The sequence below is a fragment of the Biomphalaria glabrata genome, chromosome 5 (genome assembly GCF_947242115.1).
Source record: "Biomphalaria glabrata chromosome 5, xgBioGlab47.1, whole genome shotgun sequence".
Taxonomy (NCBI): Eukaryota; Metazoa; Mollusca; class Gastropoda; family Planorbidae; genus Biomphalaria; species Biomphalaria glabrata.
In genome coordinates, this window is record NC_074715.1 from 3,573,367 (window position 1) to 3,601,207 (window position 27,841).

The window sequence follows — 27,841 nt, forward strand, 5'->3', positions numbered from 1 at the left end:
TAAATTTTATTTATTGAATTACAAAATAAATGTATGCTACAGTAAGTCAAAATCAACACTCAATTGACACATTAAAAAAATGGGCTCATATTAGAATAATATAAACGTGTTTATGTGTAGAAATATTTGTGTAGCGATTCTAATTACAGTAATAAAAATTGTGTGCAAGATTCCTTAAAAACAGTTTTATTTTTTAAAATATTAGTAAATTACAAACAGAGTGTTTTCGAATTTCAATATAAACACTCAATGGAAACGAATAAATTATAAAAGCAATGGGCTCATGTAGAAATAAAGAAACAGAAATTTGTAGACATATATTCATTTAGCGTACACTTATATTATAATATATGTATATATGTTATAATATCAAATAGTGATTTTTATACAAGACCAATAAACAGCTATACATAAAATATTGCAAGAAAATATTTTGGACAAATTGTATTATTTCTGCAAAACTAATCGTGTCGTAAATACTATCGTCGTAAAAAGTAATATTAAAATAATATTAAAGATGCAGATACTTTTTATTGTTGGACTCATGGGCGCAATACAAATTCCCAAAATGATTCTTTCACGAGATTAAACCCAAGCCCTTATGCTAGAAAGCCAGGTTCCACTCGTCACCACCCTCAACATAGAATTTGATGAAATATTATAAAAAGCTTCAACATAAAAGTTAGAATTTGATGAGATCAATTACAAGCTGAAAATTTAAAACAATCAAGTTGAAATTTAAATTACAAAAATAACAAGAGTTAATGATAGAAGAATTGGCAAAGCTTTTAACTTCATACCTCTACATTCTTTAGTGGTTTCAAGTGTATTCCCCATTTGAGAATTTGTGTTGGTGATAGTACTCATAGTATTAGCTAGAAACGTTGTTGGTTGTTGGCTTGAGGAGTAGGTTGACGTTTGTGAACTTAATGATGTCGTTTCTTCAGTGGCTGTTGCCTCAGTTCTAGAAGTGGTAGTTGAAGCTGGTGCCTCAGTTGTAAAAGTGATAGTATTATTTGTAGACCTCTCAGTTGTAGAAGAGGTAGTTGTGGCTGGTGCCTCAGTTGTAGAAGTGGTAGTTGTTTCTGGTACCTCAGTTGTTAAAGTTGTAGTTGTTGGTGCAACAGCTGTAATCCGATTATGACATGCCAAATAAAATAATAGATTAAAAGAAAATCAAACTATGAAGCAAGAATAAAACATAGCCTGATTAATAAATTAATTTTGAATGCATTTATGTTTGAATGCATTATTTATACTTGTATGTATATATGTATAATAATGTTGGGACCCAAAACCGATTTTTCAAAATGGTCACTTAGCATATTATTTTATTTATTTTGATAGAACTTGTGATTCCTAGACCAAGGATACCAAATATATGCCTATAGCTTAAGTATTAAGAAAAATACACTTGATTAAAAACTCGTTTTTAGCGGCCCCTGAAAGGGGAAATGACGCTATTAGTTTTGTGTGGCATGTCTGTCTGTCTGTCCGTCCGTCCCGTTTAGATCTTAGAAACTAGAAGAGAAAATGAAAATCAGACATCATGATATTTTAGATCATGCAACGGCTACTTTTGTTCTTTTCCTAAAGTGAATTATCTAATTTTTAAAAATTATATATGCAAGCAGATTTTTAAAAAAGTTACACCACTTTTAAATGAAAAACTTCAGGGAACGTAGCTTTTTTAAAAGGTCATGGACTTCTTCATTAATAAATCGAGCTTCGTTCATAGATTCGCGCATTGGTACAAAGCATTTGCATCAAAGGTCACAATGATAAAAGTGTTAAGTGACCATAATAAAATATATTTTTCATTTATTAATTAAGAATATTGATACGAACTTCGTTTTAGTTATAAATTTCAAAATAATAAATTACTTTTTATAGCGCGCAGTTTTGACATATTCTCATTATAGGGGCCTACATTTGACAGTGACAGTTTAATAAAAACTAAATAGAGCCCAGAGCTACATAATTATAATACGAGTTCTAGTCTGGTTATAGTAGATTCTATATTAAAATTATATATCTAGTTCTAGAACTAGATCTAGACTCAGATATAGACTTAGATCTAGATATAGACGTAGATCTAGATATAGACATAGACGTAGATATAGACTAAGATCTAGATATAGGCTTAGATCTATCTCTAGATCTAGACTTAGGGACTAGTTCTAGATATAGACTTAAATCTAGAATCTAGATTCAGATCTAAAACTAGGTGTAGATCTAGCTAGATCTATGATTAATTTGTATGACAAATGACATTGGATATATTAGTTTTTATTTTCGAGGGCAAAGTCTTGTTGTCATTTGTACACAATTGTAGCTTAAAGTAGGTCAACATTTTTTTTCGTGTTGCCAATTTATCTAATTTTGTTAGAGAGAATAAATCTTTTTTTGTTTCTCTTTATTACAATGTAACATGTTATTAATTTTGAATCTATGGATAAGGTTAATAATCATTATTTTAAAAAAATATAAGTGTACGCCAAATGAATATATGGAGATGCTGTGGCTGAGGGGTAAAACACTTGGAAATGGAGGTCCCGTGTTCGAATCCTGATCCAGCATGATCAACCTTATAGACTTTTATATAGCTTGAAAATTTTTAGCTGTCAAAGTTTCATTACATTTTTTTCTTACAAAAAATGGTAATTTTTGTAAAAATATTTTTGCAGCCTTAACTACTTTTTTTGAAATATAATATAATAATTCGGTCCTAAGATTATCATTGTTGTAAATATTATTGGAAAATAATGATATTATAATAAGTAGACCTAAGATTATCATTGTTGTAATTATTATTGGAAAATAATGATATTATAATAAGTAGACCTAAGATTATCATTGTTGTAATTATTATTGGAAAATAATGATATTATAATAAGTAGACCTAAGATTATCATTGTTGTAATTATTATTGGAAAATACTATCATGTAAAGCATTTATAAAGGAGAAATGTACGAATAGGACTCGTGCATATGTTTTGGGTGTATCGAGATGCTTATAAAGCTGATCCAAAAGCAATAGAATTGCATCATCAGTTAATCTAGTTGCTTTATATACAAATTGGTGAGGGCCTAGGCTGTTATTGACTTTTGCTACAAGTTGTTTAAGCATATATTTTTTATATATTATTAGCTTAATTATGACAGCAGTAAAACAAAAATAAATGAATTTAACTTAGCAATAAATTTACTTACGTAAACCCATACATATATAGAACAATGTTGAAGCACAATTTTTTACAGAGATTTTTGGATCATCGTAAAAGTACATGTATCCACAAGTTTCGTTCTTGAGATCTTCTGGACTTTCATCCCAGTAAGACATGTTGACTGTTTTGTTGTCACTGATCCAAACCCAGGACTGCTCAGGTTTGTAGTCGTACACGCCAATCCAAAAATTTGATTCTAGGTGAATTAAAATTACAGAGACATGCTGAGTATATGAGAAGTCTTGAAACTAATTTCTCTACGATGAAACCTAAACGTTGCAAATGTTATCTCTTTACAACGACGACAGGATTTATTATCATGTAAATTTCTAGATAGCTATTCAGTGAATTGGGTAGGAAGAATATAATAACAATTTAATAAGCTGTCACACCTGTCGTTCATATTTTCACATTTTACAAACCTATTTTACATTTCACAAGCCTCTTTCACATTTCACATAGAGATGGGAATCGAACCCAACTTTTAAAGTTCGGGTTCGGTTCGGTTCGGTCAGATTTAAGTTCGGGTTCGGTTCGGTTCGATGACGAGTATAGTTCGGGTTCGGTTCGGTTCGGTCAGGTCCAAAGTTCGGGTTCGGCTCGGTTCGATGTTCTGAAATTATGTAATAGCGAAATTAAGTTATTAGGCTTAATGAAATGTAGCCTATTAGATAAAACACTTTCATTTGAATTTTTCATAAAACAAATACTTTGCAACATATAATTGGCCCATGGGCAATACTCATTCCAAAATAATGTTGCCTACATAAATTTCAAGGGTTTTTAAAAAATGTCTTAATGAGTCAGTGTCTCACACCTATATAAAGTAGGCCTATGGTCAGTTTTTTTTTCCCGAAATAATGTTGCATACATAAATTGTAAGCGTTGTAAAAGTTTCTTCATGGAGATAGAATTGAAGATGCGGCATGTTTTCGCTCAAGTCGGCAAGGGGTTTAATTCCGGGCGGGACGCGGCGCTAAGCGTATTCTAAACTTTATCTCATAGTAAGAAGAGATAATTTTTAAAAAGCTAATATTTATGTTTTCTTACAGAACGCACTAGTCATCTTATTTTTAAAAAAGTCGAGGGCCATATTAAATCTAGTAATAAAGAAGCAGCCTTGACCAATAGTATTATTCGAGGGACATTCTAGTTAGGCCGACATATTGCACACGTACTTCTGTAATAGGCGTGATCTTTTTCAAAAATATTCTTCGTGTTAAGACGTCTCTGTCGCAAACTTTTTTTTCCTACAAAAGTCGTCACTATAATGAATAGCAATAAAATTCGACTATAATGAGACAAAAAATCCAGAAGAATCACAATAGCGGAGATGTTTTTAAATGTGTTCTTCAAAACGTTTTGACCCATTTTGTTGCATACGCGCCTCGCAAAAGCAGTCTACATTTAACAAGGTCTTATTAGAAGATATTCCTACTTAATATATTTTAATTTTTAAACATATAATTTTACTAATATTCAGATAAGTTACACTGAAAAGAAAACAATTATTTCGACGCCCCCTTTCCTCGTTAGTTGGTTTGTCGCTTACAAAACAGCTAGTATAATTGAAGTTTATTGAGCCAATAAAGACGTTTTATATTTTTACTTAAACTTTAAAAGAAATTTCGTATGCGAGCAGCTCAATATAGCTTAACTGTTATTACAATATTCACATATTTAACTTGAGATATAAATGTAATATTAATGAAATATACTGATATTTAAACGAAATCTAGCTCACCACAAAACAAGGTCTTTACACGTTCATTTTTCAAAATTGTCTGCCGTTTCACATTTTCATTACTCTAATTTCATCATCCTCATCATACGTGCATACACCAATCAATCGCTTAACCTCATCTTACCGCCGCCAGGAAACACACACACACTCTATAACACCCCCTATTTGTCAGGAAGTTGCTTCCACCCCTCCCCAAATTCGAGGTACTCGCCATCCCCACACCCCTGCATTAAAAATACTGATGATCACTAATGCAAACCAGAAAAATAGTAATAATATTCCTATACGGAATACTTCACAATTTTTAAACATACAACACTAAAAAGAAATGTAAATACCGTTATTTAGAAATTAAATATTAAGTTTTTTAGATAGTTCTAATATTAAATATTTATAAAAGAGATTCCGTTTTAAACTGATTTTACTATAAAAAGAAGATAATTAAATGTATTTTAAACTAGAATACATATGAACTTATTGAAGATTTATATCTACACTCTATAGTCGTCCAAAAATATTCTACTCTCAAGTAACAGCCATTTCAATAAAAGTGACAATATTTTAAGATTGACTTTCTACTTATTAGATCTACTGAGAGGGCGGGCTAATCGGATCAAAAGAAATACTGCAAACAGCCCGCGAAAATTCAGGGGCAGGGAGAGTTTGGAAAAACCCATGGGAATACCTCGCGCGCGCTTTAATTTTTCTTTAGTTTCCAAAATACCCCTATCCCCTTTATCTATCCCATGTTTGGATGATGGAATCATTAGAATTAAAATAAAATATTTAAGTATTTTATTATTATTATTATTATTAAACTAAACAAAAAAAAAAGATGTAGAAATTGCAAAATTAGTTCGGTTAAGATAAGGAGGGTTCGTTCGGTTCGGTTCGTACCGAGCAGTTTCAAAGTTCGGGTTCGGTTCGGTTCGGTCATAAGTGAGGTTCGAGTTCGGTGTGTTCGGTTCGGGTTCGGTTCGTTTCCCATCTCTAAATTTTCACAAGCCTCTTGTACATTTTACAAGTCTATTTTACATTTCACAAGCCTCTTTCACATTTCACAAGCCTCTTTTACATTTCACAAGCCTCTTTTACATTTCACAAGCCTTTTTTTATTTCACATGTCTCTTTTACATTTCACAAGCCTCTTTTACATTTTACAAGCCTCTATTACATTTCATAAGCCTCATTCACATTTTACAAGCCTCTTTCAAATTTTCAGAAGCCTCTAACACATCTCTTCCTTGTTTATAAAATCTTGTTTCACTGACTATAATTTATGTACATAACAAAAACAAATATTTGTGTCAGTTTTACAAAAACTCTGTGTTACTACAAACTCAATGGACTCAATGCTTTTAGTGGTGCCACGTTACTCCCTCAAAAGCTACGGTCTGAGGGCTTTTTCAGGGGACGGACCAAAGGTTTGGAACTCACTCCCCATAGATCTCAGACAGACAACATGCTACACCACTTTTAAAAAGAACATTAAGACCTACTTGTTTAAAACTTTTTTAGATTAGTTTTTGAATGTTGCTGTCGTGTTTGTGTTTGTAATGTTATTACAGCGCCTTGAGCCTACATTTTGTTTGTTAACAGCGCTTTATAAATAAAATTATTATTATTATTATTATCAGAGTAAAAGTGATGTTCCCCTATCAGATTGTGAGATCTATAGGGCTGATGATGTTTCTATATCCGAAAGCTTTCGAAGATATATTGTAGCTAGCCAAACCACCAACTGCCTTTACTTTCCCTAAGTAGTACAATGTAACCATTGGAATGGGGTGGGCACAGGGTAATTTTTAAATCCCGAAGTTCAAAATACCAGTCTTTAGTGAGGTTTTGACTTGAGACTGCTCAAGCAATTTACCTCTCAGCTAAAGCACCTCTAGTTACTAGAGAACAAGTGGTTTATATTTTTTTGAAAATAATTTTTACTTAGATGAAATAGTGTATTAAACTACACTTCTACTTTTCTGGATTATTCATAGCACTTTTTTTTGTTCTTTTTAAATAAATCTAAAATATGCACATATATAGTTTTCGGATTAAGGAATATGATTATCGTTAGAGATAAATTTTAAAATATTTAAAATTCTACGTAATATAATATTATTAACAAATACTAATATAAAACAAATATTGTAATAACTCAATTAAAAGCTTACTATGACTAAAACATATGAAGAAACACTTACGGTAACTGACAAATATGTTTATTGCTTGTTCTTGTGAGTCAAACTCAGCCAGGGAGCTATTCAATCTTTCACATTCTACCTAAAAACATTTTTAAAAAGTTGATTATAACAAGATTACTTAGATAATTTTTGTCCCCAGACGGGTCAAATATTGTACTAACTTAAGGGAGGCAACTCAACGAGGCACATATATCTTTATTTACACGACATCACAAGTTCATAAAACATCATCTTTCTTAGACACAGTCTTTTCACTTCGGCTCTCAACTTGGGCAGAAATCGTTCTCCTCTTCTCTTCCTAATGTTGACATCCTTTTTAGTCTAGTTTATCACAGTGCGCACCTCCTAGCTTAGATGTCGGTGCGCATGGCGGAGTTATAACAATATTTTAGTTAAACCTAGTGCAAGTCAGAGACGAGACAGAGAGGCCAGTGCTAGAGTTATACGGCGGTACGTGTGTTAATGTTAAAATATTTGTACAGTCAGTGTTGCTTGTTGCGAATTGTACACTTGCTGTATGTAAAGTAGTCCTAAACAAGTTTATGAACCTCAAATAACAAAAAAAGTAGCCCAGCTCTATAAAGGTATTACTATTTTCTTTTTTTACGAGATCTAGGACATATAGCCTTATTTACATGATTGAATACCGAAAAGCTCTAGATCTAAATCTAATTTTAAGAACTATACTTTGCATAGATTTTTTGTACTTTGACACTTCAATACAAGAATAATCCATTAATTTAATTATTTAATAAAAACCAACCTTCAGATTTTGGTTTCAAAAGAATTTTTACATAAATTTGTTCCATATATTTAACTTAGATGTCCTGACGTGCATTCTTTCATTAGACAAGACAGAAAGGTTACGCATGCGCAGATCTTAAAATCTCTTAAACCTTTAAGCTTAATTTAACTCTAAGGTGATACAACTAGGCCTACTCTTCGCAAATATAATTTTATATTTTAACACTTGAACATACTAAATATAGACCATGTATTTCACATTTTACTCAAATTAAGCTTCACATTTGTTTTTCTAAAGCATTTTTACAAACAGTTTATACCTAGTGCTATTAGAGCATGGAATGGGTTGCCTGAGCTAGCCAGGAAAACCAGTGACTTGGCAGAATTTAAGTCATTGGCTAATATGCATGACTAAATGCATGACTAAATGCATGACGCGTAGGACGTAATCATCTTCTTTTTTGAAGTAACGTCTGTATTATTTAAGATAAGATAATCGTTAGCTACAGATGCAAAGTGTGACTTTAGCCATATTGACATACATTTTAATAGTTTCATTAATGTGTCTCAGTGTAAACACACTGGGACTGAACATGCCAATGAGGCTCTGTATGGGGGATATTGAATATTCTAGCATAAAATAAAAATAAGCTTATTGAGACTTAAATTCAATCTTAAACTGATATATCAAGAATCTTTAAGGTAAGTTGATGTATTTTACTTAATATAAAAATATTAGGCCATAAACCACATAAGACTTTAGATCTCAATATATATATATAAGCAAATGTGTAAGTAACAAAAATAGATTTTGATCGATTTGCTATTTTATTAGCATCATTCATTCTTTTTCATTCACGCATTCACTTACTTATAACAATATTATTTGTTGCTTCTAAAACACTATATCAGTGACACAGTATTATACGGCTAGTGTATATATATACGCACTGAAAACAGTTAAACTTTTTACATAGTGTTAAGAGGGGGAATAAAACTAAAAATATATAAAATTCTTACTTTAGCTTCGTCCCAAGATTTCTCATTCAGATAAACATAAAAGCAGTTCCCTCCTGAGTAAATATGTTGAACTGTTGGACAGTTATCTGCATAAAAAAAATTGTATTACATTTCTGTAAAATTTAATTTGGTTAAGAAAAAAGTGAAGTATAGATGCACATTATATTTTAACGTTTTCAGATTTTATGTTTAAAAGAACTATAGTTAAATTTGAGACAAAATTACATCGTAGTATATACCAGTGGGGGCGCGGTAGTTAAGTTGCCAAGTGTTTGAGGTCCTGGGTTTAAATTTAGTTAAAGACTTTTATAATAAATTTCGGGAATTTTAAGACGCCCTTGAGTCCACCCAACTCTAATGGCTACCTGACTACGGCAGTTGGTCGTTGTACTGGCCACGTGACTACCTGCTCGTTAACCGTTGGCCATAAGAAACAGATTACCTCAACATTATCTACCCTATAGACCGAAAAGTCTAAATGACAAACTTTACATTTGTTTTTAATTTTACTTTTATCTACCATGACAATATTCTTTTGGCCAATAATTTAGACTTACATTTTTTTTTTGAAAATCTCTATTGACAGTAAACAAAATATCTACGCACAACAATCCCCGTGGATGCCCAACATCTGTGTGGCATATACTTGCACACATATAGTTTAAGTAGCCTAGGTGATGATGTGATATTTCCCCACTGACACACAGAAAAACAGCTTACTTTGGTAGCTAGATGAAGAACGCACTGCGCAAGAACACAGAACAAGGTTCAATAAGGGGCACCAAAAGATAAACATTTTTTAAAAACTCATTCTTTAGTTCTTTTACGCAGTCCAACTTGGCTTAAGGGGAAAACATTGAGGCTTTAGATGTATTTAAATTCAGAGCTTTTTGTTACTCAAACTGATTTCTTGTCTCTCGCAAGCTACATAACAATAGAGCGGGCATTACCATTGTCCACCGGAGGCTGGATTAATTATTTTTTTTCGCCGTTTACATCTGTCCTAGTCAGCGGGATTGGTCTCACATGTGTATCACGTGGCCTTTGTAAGTAACCTCCAGCTGTCTTGTTCTGAAGCCGCCTGCAACACCATCTTCTCTCCTTTATGTTAGTTTAAGCAAGTTGGCGCCTAAACTGGTCTTTAAAGTGTTTATGTGTGGCCCCTTCTTTTACGTAGCTCATTAAGAAAAAGACTGATTTTGGCATACCAACATCTCCCGTACGGTATATGTGCCCTGCCCAGCATAACTGTCGGACTATAACAAGTCCCTCTATACTGTCCATACCGGCGTTCGCAAGAACATCGCTGTGTGAGGTGCGGTCTTGTTACTGTATATCCATAATGGGGCGCAAGCATCTTTGGTGAAAGTTATTTTTCCACGTTTTCAATTCGTGAAAGTGTTTAAGTATTTTTCTATATCTCAGATCCATGTAGAAGCACTGGCATAGCTAGGAATTTTCAATCGTTTGGGGGCCCGGGGGCTTAACCACTTCGAGGGCCCCTGAATTTTGTGTAATATTTAATTTTAAATGTAAAAAAACACTATTTTGGGGCCCGCCTCCAGTGGGAGCCCATAAGGGAATTTTCAAATCCCCCCACCACTCCTCCCCCCACCCTAGCTACGCCACTGTGTAGAAGGGTTGAGAAAACCACTGCCTGATAGACATTGATTTTTATAAGCAGGCGGAACGATTTAAAACGCCTTTATAGCTATTCCCAATGTCTTTATTGCTAATAACAAAACAACATATATGCAGCAATGATACAAATGTACCCTACAGTAGTAGTTCTGCCTTACCAGTTTGTCCCAATGCTTGAAGCAGAAGTGAGATCAACGTGAAGGAAAAAAACACACCATGAAATGTCAAGGTCATTTTCTGCTGAATCTGTGTAACTAATAAAACATGTTTTTTAAACTAATGAGGATAAGAATAACTCATAAATCAATGTTTCCCAAACTGTGTTTCGTGAAACTTTAGTGTTACGCGAGGCTTGAGTAGGTTTTCCACGAACCGCTGTAAAAATTAACTAGTAAACCAACTAATACAAGAACCACTCTTATAAAAAAAAATTAAAGTGTTTCTCTAAATACTCAGAATGTACGAAGTGGACCATTAAGGAAAAACTGTTTTAATGACTAAATAAATGAATAAATAAAAATTTAAGTATTAAAATATAACAATGCTATTAAAATACATGCAAATACTAATGCTAAAATACCTGATGCGTATGAATAAAAAAATAAAACTTAAAATAAAATATAATAAGATAAATAGCGGTGGCCCCCATCAAATTCACCAATGGACCAGGAATATTCAAGCCTTAGTCTTTTTTGATCATTGAAGGTATAGAATTTATAAAATCATTTGGCACAAAAAATTATAATACTAAATTTAAAGTAATTTTTTTTAAAAATATAAATGTTTCAAATTTTTTTTAAACATAAGTACTTTTCAATTTCTAGTTTTTTTTAAATAATATATATTCATTAAGCAAAGTTCCCTTTACAGACTTAGTGATCTATGGGGCAGATAATGTTAAGGTCATCTTTTTCTATGAACCACGGTTAACGAGGGTGCTATGTGTCCAGCATTAGGCCCAACCATCTTTTTACTTTTCCACAACTAATGTCATGTACTCATTAGAGATGGGTGGACCCAGAGGCGCCCTGAAGATCCCGAATGTAAAAAAATCGCAGTCTTTACTAGGATTTAAACCAGGACCACCAGTTCTGAGGCCAAGCACTTTACCACTCAGTCACCGTGCCATTATCTATTTATTTAGCGTACACTTTTATTTTTTTTTATAATAATTAGTCTTATGACAATATTAAAAAATTAATACAATTTTACATGTAATAAAGATAAACTAAAAATGACATATTCTTAATACAAAATTGTATAAATTGGCAACACGAAAAAAAAAATAATTCTAGACTTACGTTAGGTAGTGAGCTAGAAATGACTTTTCCCATCGCAAATAAAAATTAATATCTCTCCTTCCATTTGTCATACAAACTAATAGTTACTTCAATAGAAACATGACAAATACGACACCAGTTTTAATTGCAAATATAGATGAATATTAAAAGGTTCAACATTATATACTGGATAGAAGGGTGACTCGACAGTCGACATCAAAGCCCGAAGAGAATGCCATGACGACGAGCAAGCAGATCAACAACAATCGGGCATACAGCGAAATAGAAAAAAATAATAATCCGGTAAGACCTGAATACAATTTTGTGTGAAAACCTGCCAGGAACTCACTACCGCGAGCTATAGTGCCAGTGGGACGTATCGAGAGGTTCCATTTAAATTTGCATTCCAATAGCATTGTTGACAGTAATCTAAGAAAAAACAAGCATTTAAACAGCGTAAGACTTTCAAAGACGTGACACAAACTTTTATGCCTACCTGGTCATATTGACAATCAGTAAAAAAATAAAATAAATATATGTCAGTAAGGCGGATTTGAGCCGGGTTCCAAAAATGTAGATTGATCTATGTAAACTATAATACACTTCTAAACACATTTAAAACAAGAGGTTAGGTGACAATTTGGCCATAGAGGGAATGTGCGTGTTTCTTAAGTAGCTGAGTACGAATAGGGCGTGCGATTTCGTTGTGTGGGCTAAATAGACGTACTTAGACTTAGGTCCTCCCTCGCCGTTCGGCGCATTGGGCAGCAAGCTGTCTCCATAAAGATCTGTCACTGGCAATGTCTGAAGCCTCCTCCCACCTGGTGTCCACTGTTCTGAGGTCTTCCGTGAAGGTGTGGCGCCAGGTAATACTGGGACGTCCCTGTTTGCGCTTTCCTCGAATTGGCCTCCATGTCATCGCCACTCTTGGTATACGTAGTTCATTCTGTCGGAGAACATGCCCCGCAAAGAGCCGGTTTCTTTGCGTTGAAGGGCTAAATAGATTCGTAACTAATCAATACTAATTTGATACGCTCTTACAAATTTCGACGGATTGACTGTTCAGAGCTAAAAAATCAACGACCGAGGATAAAAAGGGGCTGAGTACGCGAGACCAACAGGTAAGCAAAGCTAAATGCACCCATTCCGATATTGGGGAAGAAACTGATAATTTTTTTTTAAACAAAAAGTTAAGCATTTAGAACAGCTTTGCATATGTTTTTGATTGCCGCAATGTAGTGTAAATTTACATTTTTAAGTGTCGTCTTTTGTAAAGCTTGTATCAACTCTGTCTGTCTTGTAAAATGTCTGTACACAGTATTTCTCCCACACCAAATCTTGGATTTATCTAAAATTTCGCAAAATTATTTCTTTCACATAATAACACAAGAATCAGTAAAAAAATAAATAAAACCAAGTGTTTATTAAAATTGTTTTTTTTTTTTTTTAGTGTTTCTTAAACATGGAAAAAAGCCCACCTAAAGCGAAGTTAGTATCAATTTATAAAAATATTTCATCAGTATTTCATCCCATGAAAAATATATTTTATAATGATCCATAGATTCTTTTTTTCCATTGTGACCTATGTAGTTAGGCGCGGTGGCTCAGAGGTATAGCGCTTGGTTTCGGAACAGGAAGACTGGGATTTTTACTTTCGGGATCTTCTGGGTGCCTTTGTGTCTACCTAGTTCTATTGGGTACCTGACATTAATTGGGGAAAAGTAAAGACGGTTGGTCGTTGTACTGGCCTCGTCACACCTTCGTGAACCCTTATATCATCTGCCCCATAGATCACTTGATCTTAAAGTAGAACTTTACTTAATAAATATATATATAAAAAAATACTTGTAATTGAAAAATTAATTGTTTGATACAAATTCATTTTGATAACTTTAAGCTTTAAAATAGGAAAAATTATTTTTCTTATATTATTATTATTATTATTTTAGAGCCCAATAATTGTTAAATTTTATTACTTTAAATAATCAAAACATACTATGGGTAGAACATTCCTGATCCATTTGTGAATTCGATGGGGGCCGCCTCTGTTCTTGTGTAATAACAGGAAGCGTGGTCGAGAGGCCAAGTGCGCTTGAACTTGGCTTGGCTTGGCTACCTAGAAGGGGGCTCGAGGTTCGACACCCGACTCGGGCAGAGTTGTGTTTACTGAGCGCCTAAAGGCAGCAAGGAAAATAAACTCCTAGATACCCCCTTCCCCCCCCCCCCCCACTGGTCCACAAGAGTGATTGGACCAAAAGCGCTATGAGCATGCTATAAGCATGAACGTAGCGCTATATAAAAGCTATAATAAAAATAACACAAGCTTTCTTTGTAATCTTGTGTTTTTTTTTTCTAAGCTCTTAAGCTTTCCGTTTAATAAGATCTATTTTTAGATTAATCAACTTCAATTTTTTAAAAGTATAAAAACGTGCATCCATTAAAATATCTTTTTGTAATATAGTGGATTCAGGGTTAAAAAAAAATAATTTGGAAGTCTATATTCATTGTAATTAGAGAAAACGTATTAAGAACAGTTGATCCCAAAATATAAAGCTTGCATAATCCGTATCAATTCTGTTTTGTCTTTATGAATTTAATTTATTCAAATAAGTAAAACTCTAAAAACAAGGTTAATACTAGACAGTTTATTGGGAAACAGAAACTCCAAATCAGTCCTTGTAGCGGTCCGTTAAGGCAGATAAAAAAGCAGCTTTATATATTTTTAGAACGAATATCAGAAACTATAAACTACAAACTACTAAATGTCAACAACCACAACCCTATCTTTGTCAATACAAAGGTCCAGAAACGCTGTTGTATTCTCAGTTCGATTAATGACTTGATACCACAGGATGCGGAGATCTATTAATGTTATTATTACATTGTTAATACGCATATGTATTCGATAACCTGATAGTTTTGAAGATAAAGTTTAATTCTAGGTATACTTTTCAAAGAGAGATAAAAAAAAAAGAAACAGGATAAATACAACAATTAGACCCCACGATGCTCTGCTAACCACTGTCATCTTACTATTTTTTCTAAGCCAAGGTGGAAGGACATTTAACTTTTAATACGTTGCGGGAATATAAGGTCCACATTTCTAAAGCTTAAAAGAGTGAAGAGAGAATACAGCATTTATTTTTTGGTAGATATTCTGTAGATGTGAATTCTTAATCCAATGTCAGGCTTGAAAAAGATTACTTCGGACACATGGTCATCCGGAGAAGGATGTCAGGACTGAGTTCTGGTCAGCCTGGGTCTCCTGTTAACTGTAGAGGAGAAGGGGTGGCAATGCAGGTTGTTGACTTCAAGATTGTTTTTGATTTTGGATTGTTTTACTTTCTGAGATGTTTTTTTTTATTGGATTGTAATATAGTAAGACAGTGTGGTTTTGTGTTTAATCCTGGACTGTTAATGTTTTGTAATAGAGTTGATATATAGTTTTGTGTTTCAGTTATTCATTATATTAGATATTGAGATATTATTATTATATATTAATTGCTATTCGAAATTTCATTTACCAGAACTGTGCCTGTGTTTTATTTATTTTAATTTTCAATAAACAAATTAAATGTCTATAAATCGGCATTCTGAAGCTTTATTCTGTCTTTATATTCGTCGTCACGATTATGTTCCTGACTTGGTTACATATGGTAGTCTACATTGAAATTAACATACCAAACATATACAAAAAAAAACATCATTTTATTTTTTTCTTATGGTATAGTTAACAGATTGCCTAGTTCCTGCCTGTACTCTAGAATAAATAAACTAGAATTTGGTGGTATGTAGATACTGCATAAAATTAGAGATGTTGAGGTGGGGTTAAGTGCACAAAATGTTGATTCTATTATTTGTTTAGTTAGGTAAGGTAATTTTTTTCTTCCTTCTTTGCGTTACGTACAACCATACAAACATACAACCATACATAAATACATACGTAACATTTTACTTTTATATATTAGATTAGTAGCTGCGCTATTTCTACAAGACGTCCATGAAACAGTTTTCTTTCCCCAAGAAAGTTTGATAACTCTTTCACTTTTAAAAAAACATTTTCTTAACTTTACATAGTGTAGTTTCTTTTATTTTATTTTTGCCCAGCCGTTTCGACAAAGTTGAGTTTGGGCGACGCAGGTTTCGCACTGGACCACTTTGCGACAGATGTCTTAGACACATTATGGATGTATGTTTTTATTATTTCTTTAAAAATTTTATTATCACTATGTTTTTAATATGTGTTTATGTTTAAACTTATTTTTATGTGAAAAATTGATATTTGTATCCATGACTTTTAGAAATAAAAATTACAATCTACTTATTTTTATGTCACATAACAGTATAATGTTATGTTGTTGTTGTTTTTTTTTTACATTTCATAAAACTTAGTTAAAACAAAAATAGATAAAAATCGATTAATATTATCCTGTGAATTTCGCAGACCTTTTCTCTACTAGAGGTAAGAATCTAACCAATCATATTTAGCTATTTTGAAATAAATTTGTGAAATTAAAAAAAAACATGTTTTCAGGGTGGGCTGGCAGAAAGTTTACTTTATTATCTCTAGTATAGAAATATACTTTATTGAAAAAAAAATTAATTAAAAAAAATATTGTTTTCATTTTTTCTTATCGTTTAGCTCAGCGGTTCTCAACCTTTTATTCTCGGCGACCCCTTTTTACAACCTCCCACTCTGCCGTGACCCCCTCCCCCCGACACTCACATACAGCAATAGAAGAGTAAACAAATACAATCCATATTTTCGATTGTCCTAGGCGACCCAAGGGGGTCGCGATCCACAGGTTGAGAACCCCTGGTTTAGCTTCTATACAGTTCTCTTCCCATAGGCGAAACATCAAGTCGTGTAGTGGAAACTAATTACTCTAATAAATTTTGTGTGTGAGAATTAATAATACAATTTTATTTTTAAAAATATTACTGTATTACAAAATGAGTATATGTTATAGAAAGTCAATAGAAACACTCAATTGACATGAATAAAATATATAAGTATTGAGCTTGGGTATAAAGAAAACATTATTTATTTGTAGACATATTTGTCTCAAAGGCTATACAATCAAATACTGATTTGACAACTACACTAATAAACATCTACACTTAAAATTTTGCAAGAATACATTGTGGATAAATACTATTATTTCCACAAAATTAATCGTATCGTATATACACTTGTCGTAATAAGTATTATTTACAAAATAAAACAACAACAATACTGTATTGTCATAAATAGATATTTCTTTTTTTTTTAAATACATTATAAAAAAATGATACAAATTAATTTTTTTTGTATCTGTATCTAAGCTATTTAAGCAAGGATTTAATTCAGTAAGATACCAATATCTTAATGGATCAATTCAGGTTTTATTAAGGTTTTATTCGAAAGTATTTAAAAAGATGAAAAGTTAGCGAAATCAAGATAAGGTTTACAAATGGCTGCCTGGTCGTGCGGTTTGCGCGCTGGACTGTCGTTCGGATTAATCGACGGTCGAGGGTTCAAACCCTGCCCGCTCCCATCCCCCGTCGTCCTGCGGGAGGTTTGGACTAGGAAGTAAACTATCTTCAACTCTGAAGGAACATCCGAAACATATAAAACAAACAAAACAAATAAATGTGAAATATCTCCTTAATCCATCTATAGGATAAATAGTGTAAGAAGTTTCTGATTCTATGGCCGACGTTGAACAACTGAGTAATGTAGCAGGGGTAAACATCAACTGCCTTTACTTCCCCAATTTATGCCGGATACTGGTACCTATTATTGTTGGACCCATAATCGCATCACAAATTTCAAATTTTTAAAATCCAAATCTTTAACGAGAATTAAAACCCGAGCGGTTATGTCCACTCTTCAGCACCCTCAATATTAAATTTGATTAGACAAAATGAAAAGCTTAAACAATTAAGTTATAATATAAAGAACTCATATACAAGCTGTACAATTAAAACAATGAAGTTTACATTTAAATTACAAAAATTACAAGATTTAATGATAAAAGAATTGGCAGAGCTTTTAACATCATACCTCTACATTGTGTAGTGGTCTCAAATATATTCCCAATTCGAGAATTAGTGTTGGTGACAGTACTCATAGTAGTAGCTAGAGAAGTTGTTAATATCTGGCTTGAGGAGTAGGTCGACAGTTGTGAGCTTATTGATGACGTTTCGTTAGAGGACGTGGTGGTAGTTGTGGCTGGTGCCTCAGTTGTAGAAGTGATAGTTGTGATTGATTCCTCAGTTGTAGCTAGAATCCCATTATGATGTGCCAAGTAAACAAAGAAAACTTATTTGAAAAAATCAACTTAGAAAGCAAGAATAAAACAGAACATAAAACATATATGTATAATTGCATAATTTATGTATGTATATATGTAATGTTGCATTTATGTATTCATGTGTGATCGTATGTATTTTTTTTTTCAAAAATAGTAAAAGTTTTAATCTTCAATACGTTGATTGGTTTGTTTTTAAGTGATAAAACACAGATCAATTTTATATTATATTAAGTCAATAGAATTAAACAATTAAATTAGCATTCTTTCTTAAGGTTTTAATACAAGGCAAACAAAGCACGCACACATGCACATCTTTGTTTCATTTTATTGTGCAAAGAACGTATTATGCAAAAAACATCTACCTTAATTATTACTAATTTTATTGTGGTTTCTGCTACTGTTACAAAAGGGCATGGTAATGAGACAGTGTACCAATCATAGCTGCTCTGTATGTAACGGGCATTTATGATGTGGATGTCGTTGCTATTTATATAAACACGAATTGTCTTTATTTTAAAAAAAGGTTTGATGCTTATTCATAGTGCCTCTATTTTTAAGCACATTATTTTGTTTTAATATAAACATTACACAATTCTATAGCAGACATTAAAAGAACGAGGTTCACTATTTATGAATATTAAATAGATGTACTTTTTACTATTCGGCAGTGATATTCGACCGGAGGCGAATATAGCCGAATAATGAAAGTAGGCCGAATATTCGTCAGAAGCCGGTGCCGGAGCGACTATACCGTTACACGCCTAATATGTATATATAAGATTAGCGAGGCATGCAGTATTTCCAGTGGCTTCGCAGCCATAGCTGTGACATACATATTTTGCCACACCCAGGGCAAGCATAACCATTGTACGAAGATAGTCGATTAAGATTTTCTTTTCGCCGTATATATAAATATAACATATGTATAAATGATAAATCTTTAATAAGACAGCAGTACAACAAACATAAATGAATTTAATTTAGCTATGAATATACTTACGTAAACTCATACATATATAGTACTTTTTTGTAGTACAATTTTTTACAGAGATGCTCGGACTGCCATAAGAGTAGACATATCCACAAGGGTCGTTGCTGAGATTTTCTGGCGTGTCAGACCAATAAGTCATGTTGACTGTTTTGTTGTCACTGATCCAAACCCATGAACGCTCACTTTTAAAGTCATACATGCCAATCCAATAACTATATGCTAGGTGGATTCAAATATACAGAGACATGCTAAGTACTCCCAATGAGAAGTCTTCAAACTATTATCTCTTCAATTACATCTACATTTTTCAAATGTTATTTCTTCTCAACGACGGCTGGATTTAATATAGTGTAAATTGCTAGATCACTATTCAATTAATTGGGCTTGGGTGTTAAGAATATAATACCAATTAACAAAACTGTCAACACATCGTTCACACGTTCAAATTATCAGCCCTTTAAAAAAAATACTTATCAAAAAACAATATATTTAACTAAACATGCATATATACAGATTTTTCATATAACTGTTTTAAAAACTAAAATATAAAAATATATAGTGTTCCGATCGTTAGGATTATGCTGTTTTTATTATTTAAAGTAAAAATATGGTAGTGAACTTTTGTCAAAAACCTTGGGAAAATCTAATATGGTAGCATATAATTGTTTACTATTTTCTTAACGTTTAAGTTACACAATCACTTACGATAAACTTTTGAATAAATGGATATTGGTTGTTCACGTGATTCAAACTCAGCCAGAGAGCTATTCAATCTTTCACATTCTACCTAAAAACATAAAAAAAAAACTTAAAGATTAAGATTACTTAAAGAATTTTTGTCCCGAGAAGGGTTGAATGTTATATGCAATATTAAAATGTAGTTACATGCATTTAATAGTCTGATTGTTATAAAGAAATGATTCAGTCCGACTTTGGCCTAGCAGAAATAATTATTTGATTTTCTATTTAATTGTTGATCTACGGATTAAGGAGTTGCTGAATGGCCAGTCTCTTGTGAGGTTCTTCCTTGACTCATTAGGGGTTAAATACATCTTTGTTGCTAGTTTTTTTTTAGCGGAAGACCAGAAACACATTTTTTTTTCTGAAAGTCTTCCATCCTTAAGCGTTGTCTCCCTTCTTTTAAAGAAATAGATTATTCTCGCTGGTATAGGAGATGTTAGGGTTTTTTTCTGTCTTGTTTTGTGTATTAAACAGTGTATATATATATATATATATTATACTTTACCTTAACCCTTACCTATCCATTAGTCTATTGGTCTGTTAGCTCTTTCTCTCCTAACTGACGATACGAGCGTTGATTCCACCAGAATGTGGTAAATAATTACGCAGAGAAAGAGTTAAGGCATCAAGCAAGACCCGTCGACCGTCCTTTTTCACTCCTCTCTGTCTTAGTTTGAGCCTCTTTCAATGGCAGGCCCGTCCATTCTTGTATGTTGTCTTCCCATCGCTTTCTCTGTCTGCCTCTTCTTTTTTATTCCTGGTTTTGTTCCCTTTGCGAGCCCCGAAGAGCTTGTAATAAGGCCATAGATATTTAGCTTGCATTTTTTTTACGATAATTAGCAGGACATAATGGGATTCAATCGCTGCAGTAACCTTGTCTCTAATCTCTTGTTTTGTGATGCGGTCTTTAAATGTGATGCCTAGGATCATTCTGTAACATCTCCGTTTCATTTCTAGGAACCTCCTCTCTAGCAGTGCAGTCAGCGTCCAAGACTTACAAGCACATATAAATGTCACCATGACCAGGAAGCGCATCAGTCTGATTTTGGTGCCGAGGACTATGTCTTTGTCCTTCCATATTTTAAAAAAGTTTTGCAAGGGCTGCTGTGGACTGTGCGATTCGGGCCAATAATTTGGGTTTCGTTTCCTCATCTGAGACTATAGCTCCTAGGTATTTGAATCTACTGACACTAGTCAGCTTTAGGCCTCCAATGCTGATGCCCCCTTTAAAGTCAAGTCACAATGTGAGTTGTTTTAGGGATTTATTTGCATACCATAAATCTTGACTATATATATATATATTTCAAGATTTATGGTATGCAAATATATATATATATATATATATATATATATATATATATATATATATATATATATATATATATATATATATATATATATATATATATATATATATATATATACTAGCCTGACATTACCAGCGGCCTGCGGGTCTAAGTTTGTGTTTACTAATCTAGTTAAATTTAGATGTATGTAAAACGTAGCCAATGATCCTTTGAAGTTTTTTCTCTTTCGCTACGAAAATAAAATTAGTTTTGCCAAAATGGGTTTACCTGAAGCCGATACACTAATAGTACAATTAAAACGGGTTATAAAGTAAACAAAAAAACGAAATCATTTTTAGTACGCGATTCATGAATAAATATAGATCTAGGCCTATCTCAAATCGGCTTCGCAGTTTTCGTAAACGAATAAGTCGAATGTACTAAAAATGCTTTAGAAAACCAAATTTGAATATTAATTTGATCAAGATATGAAATGAATGGACTATAATAAGTATGGTCATGTGTTAAAGTATAAAAGTATCTGTGCGAAGAGAAGTTTAATCATCTTAGAGTTAAATTAGAGTTTTAGATCTAGGGATGGAAAGATGTGTAACATTACGGTATTGTCTAAAGAAAGAATGTTCTTCAGGAAAGCTGTAGTCACAGATATAAGGAACTCATTTATGTAAAAATGGTTTTCAAACACAAATTTGAAGGTTAATTTTATTATATAATGATATCAATGGACATTCTTTTGTATTTTCATGTGTCAAAGTAAAAAACTATCTTCGCAAAGTGTATTTCTTAAAATTAGATCTAGATCTAAATCCTTTCGATCTTTTCTCATGTCAACATTGTAGACATGGCCTAGATCCATAAAATACTATAGCTTAAATAGAATCGGACAACTTGATTTTTTTAGGGTCTTAAGTTTGTTTTAGGGCTACAATATATACACTACAGTCTAAGTTAGTACCCAAGGAATATTCCTGCCAAGTTTTATCAAGATTGGTCAAGCGGTTTTGATTTCTATTCGTTACAAAGATACATACATACATAAATACATACATACATACATACATACAAACGCCTTACTTTATACTTTATAGTATATATATATATATATATATATATATATATATATATATATATATATATATATATATATATATATATATATATATATATATATATACTGGAAACTATTAGCTTAAAACTTTTTACTGTTTTCATCAGTGGCCTAGCTAGGGTGGGGGGAGGGGGTGGTAGAATTTGAAAATCTGAAGGGGTGCACAAATGAGAGTTTTTTTTTACATTATATAGTAAATATTACGCAAAATGTGGGGTCCCAAAAGAGTCAAACCTCCTAGGTTCCCAAATGAGGACAAATTCCTGGCTATGCCTCTATTTTTCATAATTATTTCATAATTATTTTTTTTTTGGGGGGGGGGGGGAACTAAAAATATATAAGACTCTTACTTTAGCTTCGTCCCACAATTTGTAGGTTTGATAAACATAAAAGCACTTTCCTCCTGAGAAAATATGTGGCACAGTTGGACAGTTATCTGTACAAAAAAAAATGTATTTAATTTCTATAAAATTAAATTTGGTAAAGAAAAAAATAAAGTATCGATACACATTATAATAAAGTTTTCATATTTTATGTTTTAAAATAACTATTATTACATTCGACCAAATATTACATTTTGATATCTGCCAGAGGGGGCGCGGTGGCTGAGTATTTAAGCGCTTGAGGTCCCGGGTTGAAATATTTGCTAAAGACTTTAATTTTGAATTTCGGGATTTTAAAGGTGCCCCTGAGTCCACCCAACTCTAATGGGTATCTGACTTTAGAAGGGGAAAGTTAGGGCAGTTAGATGTTGTACTGGCCACGTGGCTACCTCCTCGTCGACCGTTTGCCAAAGAAACAAATGACCTTAACAACATATGCTGTATAGACCGCCGCAAAGTCTAAAATGCAAACTTTATTACTTTTTTTAATTTTATTTTTTTATCTAGCAGAAAAGAAATTATTTTGACAAAATATTTAGACTTACATTTTTTTGAAAATCTCTATTGACAGTAAACAAAATATCGACGCTAAGTAGTGCAGCTATCCCTGTGGATGCTAACAGCTGTGTGCTATATAATTGCACAAATATAGTTTTAGTTGCATAGGCGGTGATGTGATCTTTCCTCACTGACACAAAGAGAAATAGCTAAACTTGGTAGCTAGATGAGAAACGAACTGCACAAGTACACAGAACAAGTACACAGAACAAGTACACAGAACAAGTAAACAGAACAAGTACATAGAACAAGTACATAGAACAAATACACATAACAAGTACACAGAACAAGTAAACAGAACAAGTACATAGAACAAGTACACAGAACAAGTACATAGAACAAGTACACAGAACAAGTACATAGAACAAGTACACAGAACAAGTACACAGAACAAGTACACAGAAAAAGTACACAGAACAAGTACACAGAACAAGTACACACAACAAGTACATAGAACAAGTAAACAGAACAAGTACATAGAACAAGTACACAGAACAAGTACATAGAACAAGTAAACAGAACAAGTACATAGAACAAGTAAACAGAACAAGTACATAAAACAATGACACAGAACAAGTAAACAGAACAAGTACATAGAACAAGTACACAGAACAAGTACATAGAACAAGTACACAGAACAAGTAAACAGAACAAGTACATAGAACAATGACACAGAACAAGTTCATAGAACAAGTACATAGAACAAGTACATAGAACAAGTACACAAAACAAGTACATAGAACAAGTACATAGAACAAGTACACAGAACAAGTACATAGAACAAGTACACAGAACAATGACACAGAACAAGTACATAGAACAAGTACATAGAACAAGTACACAGAACAAGTACACAGAACAAGTACACAGAACAAGTACACAGAACATGTACATAGAACAAGTACACAGAACAAGTACACAGAACAAGTACACAGAACAATGACACAGAACAAGTACATAGAACAAGTACACAGAACAAGTACACAGAACAAGTACATAGAATAGGAGTTCAATAAGACGCGTCATAAGTGAAACCTTTTTTAAAACCTTTTCTTCAGTTTTCTTTTCCAGTTCTACCAGGCTGAAGGGGGAAACATTTAGATGTATTTTTTTAATTCAGAGATTTTTGTTACTCAAACTGGTTTCTTGTCTCACGTAAACAACAAAACATCAGCATATTCCGAAGTTCCACTGATACTGAAGAAACACGCAGAATACAGTTCTTTTAGAACTCAGTACTTCAAACTCAACCCAATGATATATATACTGCCCATACTGGCCTTCGCAATGATATCGTTATTTGTAGTTCCATCTTGCTATCATTTGTCCATGATGGAGCGCAAGCATCTTTATTAAACGAATCTTAATTGTTTTCTATGTCTCAGATCCATAAAGAAGGTCTGAGTAAACCTCTGCTTGGTGGGCACTGATTTTTATAAACAGGAAAAACCGATTTATACGGATTTTATAGTTATTCTTTATTACTTTATTGCAAATAGTAAAACAATCAACATAAATGCAGCAATGATAGATATGTACCATATTGTAGTACTTCTGTCTTACCAGTTTGTCCCAATACTTGAAGCAGAAGTGAGAACAACGTAAAGGAAAAAAACACACCATGAAGTCTTAAGGTCATTTTCTCACGAATCTGTTTAAATACATAAATACGTTTTAAAACTAATAAGCATACATCTAACTTATACATCATAATTTCCCAAACTGTAATCTGTAGAACCGTAGTGTTTCGCGAGTCTTGAATAGGTTTTCCACGAACCGCTGGAAAAATTAACTAGTAGGCCACCAAGTAAATTAACCAGTCTAAAAAATAAGCAAAGTGTTCCATAAATTCACAAAAAATGTTTGTGAAACACTGTTATAAATGAATAAATAAAAATGTTAATATTTACTATTAAAATACCTACAAATACCAAAGCTAAAATACCTAATGTTTTTAAGTAAACAAGAAAACAATACAACAAGATTACAAAAAGAGTTTGTGTTATCACACAAACTCAGAGGCGGCCCTCATCAAATTAACCATTGGACCAGGAATATTCAAGCCACGGTCTTTTTTTTTAAATCTTTATAAGTAATACAATTTAAAAATAATTGGGCACTAAAATAATAATAATGAAATTAATTTTTATCTTAAAAGTTTAAATCTTTAAATTTTTTTTATTAAACAAGTACTTTTCGATTACAAGTTATTTTTTAAAATATTTAATCATTAAGTAAATTTTTATCTATGGGGCAGAAGATGTAAAGGACATCAGCTTCTAGGGGCCACGATTAACGAAGGTTTCATGTGGGTGGCCAGCATAACGACCAACCACCTTTAATTTTCCCCAACTAATGTCAGGTACACATTAGAGATGGGTGAACTTAAAGGCGCCATGAAGATCCCCAATGTAAAAAATCCTAGTCTTTACCAGTATTCGAACCCAAGACCCACAGTTCGAAAGCCAAGCGCTTTACCACTCAGCCACTGCGACTTTATTGAGCGTACACTTATACTTTTTGAAATAATAAATATTAATCTTATCAAAACTTTAGAAATTAATAAAAAATGTTGCATGTAATAAAAGGAACTAAAAAAGATGTATTTCTTTTTTCAAAATTAGATAAATTGGCAACACACAAAAAAATATTTGACCTACTTTAGGTAGTGAGCTAGAAATTACTTGATTCACACAAATTAAGACTTTTCTTCTTGCAAATACAAATTTATATCTCCATATCCATTTGTAAAACAAACTAATAGTTACTTCAATAGAGATATGACAACTACGGCACCCCTTTAATTTAAAAGGACACCAAAATAAAGAGAGTTCAACATTTTATACTGGCAAAGAGGTGACTTAACATCTAAGTCCGAAGAGGTTGCCATGACGACTAGCAAGCAGATCAACAACAATCTGGCATAAAGCAAAAAAAAAATAATCCGGTAAGACCTGAATAGAATTTTGTGTGAACACCTGCCAAGAACTCACTACCACGAGATATAGTGTCAGTGGGACGTATAAAGAGACATAACGTAAATTTACATTCTAATAGCATTGTAGACGGTAATCTAAGAACATAACAAGGTTACAAAAGACGGTTTGTGTGGAAACACAAACTCAAAATCGGCCCCCCGAAGTGGTCCACCCAGGCAGGCTTCAATATTTTCAAAAAGAACACCGGAATGAAATTATATCAAAGACAAATGAGAGATAAGAATGGAAAGAGAAGGTTAACAGATCTTGTGTAGTGCCCCAACGGTCCCGCAGATCAAAGGATAGGTGAAAGTGAATGTAAAGTTAGATGTGAACCTGGCCTAACTAGTTCCCCTTTCAGACCTTGTGGTCTTTAGGGCAGATGATGTAAATTTCATGTTATTGTGGCCTACGGTTAACGAGGGTGTCATGTAGCTAGTACAACGACCAACCGCCGTTACTCTTCCCCAACTAATGTCAGGTACCCATTAGAGCTGAGTGGACTCAGAGGCGCCCAAAGATTCCAAAAGTTGAAAATCCCAGTCTTCGCCAGGATTCGAACCCGGGACCCCCGGTTCGGAAGTCAAGCGCTTTACCGTTCAGCCACCGCGCCTCCCCTGACCTAATTGATGTCTTATAATTGATCTAATTGTTTTCAAAAGGCTCAATCTCTTATTCGAATCCTAAAAAAAAAAATAAAAAAATCCCGCAATAAAAATAAATTCACAAAAATGAAGTTTACAAGATTTCTATTCGTTTTAAAATTAGGTATCATTTGTAAAGCATACTAATTAGATTTTTCTCTTAAAAAACTGCTTGCATAACTGATTATAAAAATTAGATTTTTCGCTTTCAGAAAAAAAAAAAAGTAGCCGTCGCATCAGAACTTTGAATGGTCTAAAATATTGTGATGTCGGATTTTCAATATTTTTTCTAGTTTACGAGATCTAAACGGGACGGACGGACAGACGGACAGACATTTCGCACAAAACTAATAGCGTCTTTTCCCCTTTCGGGGGCCGCTAAAAATACAAACAGCGTATGAGATTCAATGACGTGACACAAACTTTTATATTGACCTGGTCATACTGACAATCAGTAACAAATCAAAATAAATGTCTGTCAGTAAGGCGGATTTAAGCCGAGTTATAACAAAAATATAGATTTATCTATGTAAACTATAATGCACTTCTAAGCACATAGCAATCGGTTTGGTGACCAGTTGGGTCGCTGTAGGGAATATGACGGATTTTACGTTGTTCTTCTGTTTGTTTGTAAAATGTTTTTACATGTTTCGGATGTTCCTTCAGAGTTGAAGATAATTACTTCCTAGTCCAAACCTCCCGCAGGACGACGGGGGATGGGAGCGGGCAGGGTTTTGAACCCTGGACCATCGATAAATCTGAACGACAGTCCAGCGCGCAAACCGCACGACCAGGCAGCCACAGAGTAGTACAGAGTACTAATAGACGTGTGGTTTGGTTAAATAGATTAGGTAACTGATTTACACCAGTTTGATACGCCTACACGAGTTTAGTCGGATTGACTGTTCAGAGTGGCTGAGTGGTAAATTGATTGGCTTCGTAACGGTAAGACTGGGATTTTTTATTTCGGGATCTTCA

At 33.1% G+C, this 27,841-nt stretch overlaps 1 protein-coding gene across 3 annotated transcripts; it reads right to left on the reverse strand.

Moving 5' to 3' along the window:
* On the reverse strand, positions 1 to 26,029 carry LOC106071012 (uncharacterized). Of its 3 annotated transcripts, none has more exons than XM_056028242.1 (6): positions 25,902 to 26,029; positions 24,805 to 24,892; positions 8,937 to 9,022; positions 7,173 to 7,251; positions 3,214 to 3,423; positions 1 to 1,127 (listed from the first exon to the last, which is right to left on the reverse strand). In XM_056028242.1, the coding sequence occupies exons 2-6, from the start codon at positions 24,878 to 24,880 to the stop codon at positions 739 to 741; spliced, it is 840 nt and encodes a 279-aa protein (XP_055884217.1). In that variant the 5' UTR covers positions 24,881 to 24,892; positions 25,902 to 26,029; the 3' UTR covers positions 1 to 738. The 3 variants fall into 3 exon arrangements, with proteins under 3 accessions (XP_055884217.1, XP_055884216.1, XP_055884218.1); XM_056028241.1 differs by lacking the exons at positions 24,805 to 24,892; positions 25,902 to 26,029 and adding exons at positions 10,736 to 10,831; positions 11,879 to 12,059; XM_056028243.1 differs by lacking the exons at positions 1 to 1,127; positions 3,214 to 3,423; positions 7,173 to 7,251; positions 8,937 to 9,022 and adding exons at positions 17,246 to 18,122; positions 19,154 to 19,363; positions 19,850 to 19,931; positions 22,651 to 22,736.
* Positions 26,030 to 27,841: the final 1,812 nt, after the last annotated feature.